Consider the following 10,974-nt stretch of genomic DNA (forward strand, 5'->3'; position numbering starts at 1 on the left):
CCTTTTTTTTTCTTTTTTTTTTTTTTTTTCCTGGCTACCCCTCTGTTCAAATCATGGTGGCTGATAGTGAACCTTCATGCCCTCTGAACTTTAAAGTCTAAAATAGCTTTCTGGGTATGAAAGGGCAGGCCTGTAATTTTTAATAAACAGGCAGTTATCATTGACCTAAATAGGTTTGCAGGTAGTATCATATTTGAGGTCTAGTGAGAGGTACAGGGGACTAACTTTTTCATTTGACATCAATGTGAATGACTGTGTATTAAGGGTTATCTTGACCCTGGCTTTCCTCATGAATAGAGGAAGAAGGTAGCTTCTTAAAGTTTAGGACAATCAAAAAATGCAGTTTTGCAATCAAAAGGGCCCTGGGACATCGGGCCTGTGGATAATTAGAACATGAGATGATCTTTAAAAGAACTCCCCTTACCCACTCCCCCTCTCCTCATGAGGCATTAAGTGCACTAATTTCCATTGGCTCTTGGGGGGAGGTTAGTGCCAATGAGGATAATTTGGTCTAATCATTATTACTTTAATTCTCTTGCAGTATTCTCAGAAAGAAGACAAATATGAGGAGGAGATAAAGATTCTTACTGATAAACTCAAAGAGGTGAGCTGTTATAGAGAACTAAAGTAATACATAGCCATATTAGCATGAACCATCTAGCTTTGGGGCCTCAAGAGTAGAGGGGCGGGGCAGCTAGGTGGCAAAATAGATAGAGCACTGGCCCTGGAGTCAGGAGGATCTGAGTTCAAATTCGGCCTCAGACAAAACAGTTACAGGCTATGTGACTCTGGGCAAGCCACTTAACCCCCATTGCCTCACCAAAAAAAAAGTAGAGAGGGAGTGGTAATGAAGTTAGGAAGACCCAGGTTCAAGGCATATTGCTGCTTCTGCCTTAGCTGTGTGCCCTGGGGGAAATTCCTGGTCAACTTTCTAAGACTTGAGGTTGTAGAATGGATTGCCTCCTTTGCATTAGTAGGAGTCTTGTCACTGGGAGTTTCCTTTGCCATTACAGTCATAGGTGTGTATCTAGATGGGAAAAGGGGCTGGGGGGTCCTTTTTATTTCAGACTTGCCCATCTCTGGTTCTGATCAGTTTTATATCTTCCCCAGGCAGAGACCCGTGCTGAGTTTGCTGAGAGATCGGTAGCCAAGCTGGAAAAGACAATTGATGACTTGGAAGGTATGAAGCAAAAGGGATAGAAGTAAAGGGCAAGTAGGTAGAGATGTTGCTCCCCAGATTCCTTCTATTTCTGAAGACTGCAGAGAATTATCTGCCTCTCCACCTTTCTCTGGAGACACAGTGGGACTCAGTACATGCCCTTTGTATTGAGTGGCATTCCGTCTTATGATTGCAGAGAGGGGAAATACCTTGCTTTCTCTTATTTAATCTGCCCCCAGGATTGGTACCTTATACTTTGAAGCCTTTTTGTATGCCCCTAGCACTTGGATGGCATTTGAAACCAGGCCCTTCATGTGTTGCAGTGGCTTCAGTGACCCAGTCACCTTTCAAGACTTCTTTAATTCCCCATCTAGCTGTCCTCCAAAAAGGGAAACTGTGGTTATGCCCTCCACCCCAAGGCAGAGCAATAACTAGAGCTTTCTAAGTACTTCCCGTCACTAATTTGATAGCTTAGTGACCGATCAACCAGTCTGGCCTTGGGAACACTTGAGAACACTGTGGCCACAGGTTAGGTTGTACGATATCCCTATTGAAAAGTTGGGAGGGTGAGGCATCAAAATGCCTGGCATAGTGGAGTGAGTGTGCCTGTTGGGCAGCATCTTAAGTACCAGTAGTGCATTCTCTCCCTATGGGCAAGGTTAAGCTGTTGAATATCCCTTCAGAAAAAAATAGTAGGGATAGTGGATATGCCTTAGAGTAGCATTTTAAATACTGGCAGGGTACCTTATTTTGATTTGGCTCACTCTCAGGGGTTTGTTTCTCAGTGAATGGGATATCTCCAGAGTGCCACAGGCATAAGAACCTCCCCAAAAGAATAACCATCCTCAAACTCCAACTTCTACATTGGGTTGGAGAGAGGAAAGAAAAGCCCTGATGATCTAAGTAGAAATTGTCCCTCTTGGGATCAGAGGAATGGCTTCCAGTTCAGGCCCACTCCTGCTGCCCCAGTTGCGCTTCCTGTGCCACAGCCACTCTTTTTCTTCTCTTTGTCGATGATGCCCTCATTTCCTCCACCCCTGTCACATCTCACCTCTATCCCTGCATTTTCTTCGGTTGCTGTCTGTGCCTTTCCTCCAGATGAGCTCTATGCCCAGAAACTGAAGTACAAGGCCATTAGCGAGGAACTGGACCACGCCCTCAATGACATGACCTCTATGTAACTATCTGACAGCAGAGTGGGGTTGGGCTTTTGTCTTTGGGAGGACAGGGTGTGCAGAGAGTGCTGTGGTGTTTTGATGTCTGTCTTTGGAAACACTAACATCTCCACCCTTACCCTCAGTATCAAAATAAAGGTGGTGCTGGTTGCTGGTTTGGCCATTGATAAGGCAATGAGAAAATTGGGGACCTCCCCCCAAGTCCTAACAAACTGGTTAGTGGTCCTGTTTGTAAAGTGTAGACAACATACCTTTTGTTCATGCTGTGTTTGTTACATTGTCTCTTGCCTTTTTGTCTCCTCAACTAAGCCTAGGGTGTTTCTCTGTTTCATGAAGAAATTGGAGCCTGAATTGTAAATGACTCGCTTGGACTCGAGAAGCCCACCCTTACAAAGCAAAAGTCACTTACAATGGACATATTGTAGTACTTTGTGATCCGGGTCCAGGGAAGACCAAGTTGTTGTTCTTTAAAACTCCAGCTGAGTCCTAGAAATGAGTGGGAAGTAACCAGCACCAGAGAGAGTTGTTTAGGGCCTTTTTCTGTTTGTGGATTCTAATCCTTGAGTCTAATCTGACTTTCTCCCTCCTTTCTACTAACTCAAAAGAAGCCAAAAGTCTGGCCGTAATTCCTGCCTCCTGTTTTCTTATCCATACTACTTCTCTTTCCTGAGTGTGCCCTGACTGTTGAAAGCCCCTCTCATCTGGGGTTTCATTCTCACTTCTCCACACAGATAAGCTCTCACCGTTTCTGCTCTGTTCTGGATCTGCCCCCTCCGCTCGGGGAAACAATCCTTCTCTCGGCACTCCCAACGTCCTGTGCTCTTCCTGGATTCCATTTGGGTGGGCCTGGCTGGTCCCCAGGGCATTGGATGGGGGGGTTAACAAAGTAATTATGTGTTCATTCCCCTTTTTCCACCCCAAATTAAAATATTTCCAAGCTGCTGGATGCCTCACTCAACCCAGCTTTTGTGTTCTTGACAAAGATGTTGCTGTCCAAAGGAAGGAACTGACTTCTCAGGGGTGTGGTGTGGGGAGCAGGCATGGTGGGTTTTCCTTCCTCAATGATGTGTGAAATCAAAGCTACTTTTGTGTGTCTTGCCTATTCTTTCCTGATATTTAAAGGATTTGTTGAACTACCAGAATGGTATAATAGTTCAGAGTCCTTAGTGGATTCTGAGAGGATCCTATTTCTTTAAGTTGAAAAGACCTTTTTAAGGTAAATCCCTCCAAGCTTCTAAACCATTCCACCCTTGAGTGTCTTCTATCATGTTCTTTACTTCCATTGAAAAGATCACAAACACCTTCTAAGCTCTCAACCCTTGTAGTAAAGAGTCTAATAATTCAAACATCTGCTATTCTAATAGAAGACACCCCCCCTTCTCAGTCTATATTGGTTTCTCATTTAGGAGACATAACTTCTAGACACTTATGTTTCTCTTCAATTCCATAGTAGAAATCTTATTTAGGAATGACTGTTCTCTACTTTCCCAGAAAGTCAGGCTTCTATTCCAAAAGGGAACCTAGGTCTAATATAAAAGTTAGCAACTTCAGATGTGCTTCCTTTGCTCTTCTGCCTCAGAAAGAACGAACCAGGGAATTATTACTGATTTCGCAAGTATTTTATCAAACATCCATCATGGTAAGGAGAAAACAGCAATAAAATAAAAATAAATCTGCCTTTTAATTCAAGAGGGATAAGAAATTCACATGTTTGTCATAGAGAGCAATATATAGTGCCATCAGATTGCTAATGAATTTGCTATAGGAGTTTAGATGTGGGAAAGATTGATGACTGAAGTTGACAGTTTCATGAAGAAACTGGATAGGATTTTTTCACAGAAACAGGATAAGTTAAAGCCTTCCAAGCTAATAAAAAGCATGGAGGTAGGAAAGCACATTTGGGGAATGGTAAGGTAAACAATATCCCTCTGCTCCAACTAAATTGTCATTGGCAAGACTGGGAAGATAACAGTGCGGCCACATCACAGATGGGGAGGATTTTGCCGGCTATGCTAAGGAGTCTGGATGTTAACAGAAAGTGGGGAGCAGCTGGGGATTTTTGAGAAAGGCAATGACATTGTCGTGTGTAGCATTAGAGTTGGATGGTACAAATATTTACCTCTTATAGATGGATAAATTTAGGTTCAGGGATTTATTTGCTCAGGGTCACATAGTTTATATGTATCCATACTAGAACCTAGAATCCAGATCTGACTGGCCCTTTTTCTACCAGACTCCACAAAGAGCGTGGTATGTTAAGACTGACCTGTAAACAGGACAGCTTAGAGGTAGAGAAAGAGAGAAGTAGGATGAGGTGGGGAAAGACCACTGGGAAAGTTTTTTTAAGTGTTAATAAAGGGCTGAACTTGGATGATGGAAGTGGGAATGGAAAGGAAAGGAGTATAGACAGGAAACTGAGATTGAGCTTTTGAGCTTAGGTGATAAGAATGGTAATAATAGTATTAACATTAATAAATAGGAGAGCCATGCTGTGGTAGATAGATGAATAGAGGGCACTTGATGTTGGAGCTACCTCTTCATAGAGGTGAAGCTGTCAATAAAAACAAAATCACAAACACAGAATTAAAGACTGAGGACAGAATTTGGGGGGAAATAACAGGATTCAGTTTGTATAAGAGGAGGAAAGAGTCAAAGGAGAGTTGGGGTAGTATAGTATCACAGAACCCAAGGGGTGAGAGGGTCTTAATCTAGTGTTAAAGGACAGAGCTGAGGATAAGGACTGCAGGAAAACAATTGAGTTTGTCCAAGAATAATTTTAGTAAGTACTGGGGATAGAAGGCAAGTTATAAGGAACTGAGTGAGTTGGAAGTGATAAAATGGGATATGGTGACTGTTCACTTTTTGGAACCCCAGTTTAAGAAGGCTGATAAATAACTGGCTTTAAGTATTCCAAATGTCACATGGGAAAAAAAAATCATTGTTCTTTTCATTCCATAGGTTAGGATTAGGTAGAAGGAAGTCTCCGCATTCTTTTCTCAATGAAAAGAAAAGTTTCCTAATAATTAGAAATTGTCCAAGGATGGAATAGTCTGTTTAATAGGAAGAAAGGAGGAAGTTGTGGGCCCTTCTGTAAATGACTATGGCCAATGGGCAGAATTCACCCTCACTAGCAATGTTTTAGAGTGTATTCTTGGTTTGCTTAGATGTTGGGCCAGACGGCTTCTGAGATCCTTCCAACTTGAAGATCATAGCTTCAGTTTTTGAAGTTGGACGTGGGAACAGGGTCAAGATTTATTTAAGATGAGAGAGACCCAACACAGAACCACAACAAAGACAGAGATTTACATAATATAGAGTGAGAGATGAACCTAATTGACAGGCTGCTGAGGCAAGAGAGAATGCCCCTAGGATCAGTCTTGGAAAGGAGAGAGAATGGAGCAGGAAGCTGGAGTTTTCCCTTAATTTCCTTAATGAAGTAAGGAAGTTAGAGTTGTAGGTTAAGTTTTCCAAAAAGTCTTTGCCCATCATACTAGCTATGCTACAGGTGATCACAGGGAGTGGTAACTTCAACAGTGTGAATTTAATCTTGAGGAAAACAATAGCTTTAGCTGCTATTCAGTATCTCCTATCCTTGTCTGTCTTAAGACTAAGCTATTCTTACTCAATTAGGGAGACCTCTGACTGAATTAAAATGCCTTCATTGCTTGTTGATTCCAGTGGCAAAGACTATAGTATTTTAAAATTACTTAGAATCTAGGTCCTAGACCATTCAATTGGCCTTTTTTTTTTTCTTTGAGCTCAGAAAGAAGGGTGACAGTGTGAGGTTATGGTAGAGAATTATTCAGCCATTCACCTACCTGTCAGGTGTGTGATGGAGAACAGAAGATGACCGAGCCCTATGTCACCAGCAGAGTGGTTCAAGCATCTTTGGTTTTAGCCCCACCCAAGTCTTTTATTCCCAGGGCATAATCCTTCAGTCTGTTGGTGAGCCACTCTCTCCAGTAAGTGAATTTTAGTATCATAGGATCATATACTTAGAAGCTATCTAGTCTAACTCCCTCATTTTAGAGATGAGGAAACTGAGGCTTGTAGAAATTAGTTCTGATTTATATTTACTTACTGATCTTAAAAGGCTGAGATAACTTCCTGTCTCCCCTTCTCTATGGTAAAAGGAAAGTTAGCCTATTTTGGGCCCATGGCAGCTCAAGTGTGTCTTAGTGAATGGATTGACCCATAAGTAGGCAGAGCTAACTAGAGAAAGAACATTGGACCAGATGTGTGCTGTGTATTTCTTGCCTTCCTTACAGGTGTTACTAAGACACATACTACCTACCAATATGTGTCTTTAACTGTTGAACTAGTATCTGATCATAAAATCCTTATTAACTATCAAAGCATGAGGAAAGGGGATATAAGGTCAATTTGGTGAAGAGACTTGAAACAATTCACTTTTGTTGGAGTAGCTTAGTAGAAGGAACACTCACTCCACATAAAGTCAGATATCTAACTTGGGTTCAGATCTAGCTCTGAGGCTGAATACGTCAACCTCACTGAACCTGTTTCTTCATTTGTAAAGTAAGGGTTGAGCAGGTGGACCACCATGGTCCCTTCCAGCTCCAAAATCTATGAACCTTTTTTGAGCCTAGAGTCCAAGGTGAGAATATCCCCTTCTGTGTAACTTTGGGCCTCAGACATTCTGTAGAGCCAGTTTAGGGTTTGGTCTGACACCTAAATACTTGCTCTGCCCTTACTCACCTCTGATAGTTTTTTACAATTTCTTATTCTTCCTAAGTGGAATACATGCTGCCTAACTGCTTAAATCTTTATTTGTAAGGGTAGTATAATGACAAATGGGCCTCAGAAGCTTCACTAAGTAGGAATGAAAGTTCCGTAGGGTGTGGCTAGAGTTTGAGACCTAGGAGCCTAAGGATTTCCTGACCATGTAGACCTATGATTCTATGATATTTCTGAAGAATTTGGGAAAACTGTAGGTGCTCTGTGAGAATGGAATAGGGATATTAAAGATAGCATTCACTACCAAATACAGACTGCCTTCTTTCTGATGCCAACCAGGCAGGAAACTGTAGAATTGTTGACATTGATTGCAGGATTGTATAGTTTTTATGTGACCTCCAGTGGATAGGATGTACAACCAATCAGTCCCCCTAAGTCCCATCCTAAAAGAAACACTCCTTTTAAAAAGAGGACAGAAATGTTCAGGATTTTCAGGTTCCTCTCTTCCTTTCTCCCGTACTCTCTGTCAAACTGTTTTCCCCTTGGATGTGGCTCTATAAAATAAGGATCTACATATAACGCCTTGTAGGGAGAAGATAAATGACTTACATACTGAAGGGTATGATCAGAGGCTGTATATGAAGATATGGGCCATAGGCCAGCTGCTTCCTACTGTCAGCAAGGAAGAAAATTTCCTATTTTTTGGCACTGAGAGGTACAGGCGGTGGTTGGTTGGTCAATTACTATTGGGTTTGTGGCCAGAGGATGAGGTGGCTATTGTTAAGGATATCTTTGTGCTTCTAGGATTCCCTTGGCTTCTTAGAGGGAAGGAAAAGGAAAAAAAAAACAGTTTAAGGAAAGGCCCTTAAAAAACCTGACAGTTTTAGTCTTCTAAAGCATATTAAATTTGGGAAATACCTGGTACTTTGTTAAATTAACTAAGGCTCTGAGATATTCCTGGGAACTGTTATAAAAAGCGAAAGAAACTTCAGAGCTATAGAACTGCAAGATAAGGGTTGACTTGCTCCTTGCCCAACTCCCTTTCCCTGCTGCTGATCCGGATGTGTATTTTAAACACACAGGCTGACATCTCGGTTGCTAGTTTGGTTTTTGGTTAACAGTTCAGTGATGACCTGACCTCTTAATTGGCTAAAAACTTCCTGCAGATAGATGGGCACCAGAGTGGGTAGATGAGAAATGCAGCCCAGCCTTTCAAAGGGGACCATTCTTTGCTCATTCTGTGCGACTTCTTGTGTGCCCCAGTCTTTGACACTAGGGATGCTGCAGTGCAGGGTTTTCCTGCTTTAAATGTTGTGTCCAATTATCTTCCCATAGTCTTAACTTTCCTCTTTTGCTGATCTGGCCCCTTCACCTGACGATCTTTCCACACTGTTTGATGCTAGCTGACTGGACCATTCTCTGTCCAAATCCTTTTCCCATCCAGTGTGATTCCCTGATGCATGTGTAATGCCAACTAGTTGTAAAACTCAATTCACTTCCAATACTCTACTAACTTTCCCTTTTTTCTCTCCTTTCCTCCTCTTTCCCTTTCTCTTCCTCTTGTTCCCCTCTCCTCCTCTGTCGCTGTTGCAGAGCGTCTCTACAGCCAACTTGAGCGAAACCGCCTGCTCTCTAACGAGCTGAAGTTAACGCTGCATGATCTGTGTGACTGACGGGAAGGGGCTCACTAATGCCCCTTAAACCAAGCTTACAGTTCATTGGCCTGGACCCCAGCAAAAGCTGATCAGTACCCCCCCTCTTATCCCTGGCTGAGCAAACTATTGTTTAATTGGGGCAGTTGAAAAATAATAATGTCTAGCATTTATATAGCGCTTTAAGGTTTGCAGAGCACTTTACAAATATTATCTGATTTTATGCTTACAACAACCCTGGGAGGTAGGTGATATTATCATCCCTATTTTACAGATGAGGAAACTGAGGCAGTTGAAGGTTTAAGTGACTTGCCTAGGGTCACGTAGCTAGTAAATATCTGAGGCTGATTTGAATTCAGGTCTTCCTGACTCCAGGTCCAGTGCCCTATCTACTGTGCCATCTAGCTGCCTCTAATACTTGAAGAAGAAAAATAACCCTTTTAAAAAAGGTAACCTTTCCATGGCTGTATAAATCCAAAGGAATCAATACAGACATTCCTTACCCTTTTTACACGAATTTGTAGGGGGCAGGGTGGACATTGACTCCAAATGAAACTAAAAATTGGGAGGTCAGTAAGTCCAGGAGAATTCATCTCCTTGATATCTGTTCTCCCCTTAAATCCTAGCTGTTCCTTTACCTGTACGCTGATTGTAGGATGTGTTCCTTTTGCATGGATGGTTTATAACAATAAAAGGACTGAATTGATTGTATGGTGTAGCTATGCTTCATCTATAGGCCCAGGCCTGGGCTGGTTCTGGCTGGGGTGAGAAAGGGCAAAGAAATTGGATTGGGAAAAAGGATGGGGGTTGTCCTGACTCTCAGCTGTCATGACCTTGTGTTGGGACATGTGAGGATATTACTCTGTGCTTTTAACTGAAGAAACCTGGAGGGTGGTTCGCTTGGTGGGTTGGAGTCTTCTTGAGGCTTGGCCAAGTTTTGGTCCCTCTTGATCTTGTTTCCTAGAGCACCTTTCCCTGTGTTACGTGCTTCAGTATAACTGACTCAGTCATAGGCCAGGCCTGCATGATACTTCAGCAAAGTTTGGTGGTGGGAGGTATGGTATTCCTTTTGTTCAGAGATCTTTTAGCCTGCTGAGCCTAGTTTTCATGGAAGCATTGTCGTGATTCCTTTTTTCTTTTTCTTTTTCTTTTTTTTTTTTTGTTTTGTTTTGCACTAGGCAGTGGGATTAAGTGACTTGCCCAGGGTCACACCAGCTAGTAAGTGTTATGTGTCTGAGGCTGGATTTGAAGGTCCTCCTGAATCCAGGGCCAGTGCCCTATCTGCTGCACCACCTAGCTGCCCCTATTCTCGTGATTCTTACCCATTGTTCTACTCTGCTTTGGAGAGCAGTTTAGCCTTTGTAGCCTCACCTTTGGTGATCTTCTGTTTAGCAGGAATGTCAAGTACATTCCTGCTACTGGAAATGCCCTCATCCTGGCTCATAGTACCACAGTGAGACCATCTAGTCCAGCTCAAATGAGGAGACTTGCTTAAGGTTGCACAGGCAGTAAGTTATAGAGGGGGAGTTTGAACCTAGGACTTCTGTCTCCAGACCCAGTATCCTTTCGGTTGGAACATACTGTTTTTTCCTCCTTCAGAGGAAACCTGAAGTTTCCTCTACTTGGCACTATTACTTCAGCCACCCAGTCTTTTGGTTTGCTCACCACAGAGGTGAATAGGGTCACATTTGTAACTGTAGTGTGAGCTTGGGTGGAGGTTGTAAGGTTAAGAAATAACAAGACTACACTCCCTCCCACAGGAAGTACAGCAACACCTGTAGCTTCAGGAGGCAAAGGCCTACAAAGGCCTGCAAAGCCAAGTGAGGCAACAGCAGCTTGCTTCCGGGTCTGTAAGATTCGGTAGCCGCCCATCTGTAGGGAGCATGTCTGAGTGTGGACGGGCTTGGAGTTTTGTTCCCAGCCATTGTAACCTCTTTCCCTTTGCTCCCATTAGATAAACTGAAATGCACCAAAGAGGAGCACCTCTGCACACAAAGGATGCTGGACCAGACTCTGCTTGACCTGAATGAGATGTAGAAACGCCTTTCCCCCAGCCCCACCCTGTCGCTGCTCCTTCCACTGACTCTGACTTTGCTGGAGACCAGCCTGCCTGAAGCTGACCTTTAACCCGAAGGCTGCTTTCTTCTCTGGGTCCTTGCTTACCCTCTCCCCACCCCACCCCTACCTCCAACTCCCCATGTCAATTTCACCAAAACTGTCTGCAGCTCTACCCTAGAGATCTCACATGGACTAAGGGCTGAGCACTTTTGGGAACAACATTTAAGGGAACATG

General features: G+C 43.0%; 1 protein-coding gene across 3 annotated transcripts in view; it reads left to right on the forward strand.

The window, feature by feature from the left end:
* Positions 1-10,968, forward strand: part of LOC114049638 (tropomyosin alpha-3 chain) — a 19,583-nt gene extending 8,615 nt beyond the window's left edge. For 2 of the 3 annotated variants that reach the window (XM_027870912.1, XM_027870914.1), the window contains exons 6-8: positions 542-604; positions 1,111-1,180; positions 10,636-10,968. In XM_027870912.1, the coding sequence (XP_027726713.1) occupies positions 542-604; positions 1,111-1,180; positions 10,636-10,718 (216 nt within the window). In that variant the 3' untranslated portion in view covers positions 10,719-10,968. Of the gene's footprint in view, positions 1-541; positions 605-1,110; positions 1,181-8,622; positions 8,904-10,635 lie in introns of those variants that run through there. The other variant, XM_027870913.1, reaches the window with a different exon arrangement.
* The last annotated feature ends 6 nt before the right edge of the window (positions 10,969-10,974 follow it).

The sequence above is a fragment of the Vombatus ursinus genome, unplaced genomic scaffold (assembly GCF_900497805.2).
Source record: "Vombatus ursinus unplaced genomic scaffold, bare-nosed wombat genome assembly UNPS02014798.1, whole genome shotgun sequence".
NCBI lineage: Eukaryota > Metazoa > Chordata > Mammalia > Diprotodontia > Vombatidae > Vombatus > Vombatus ursinus.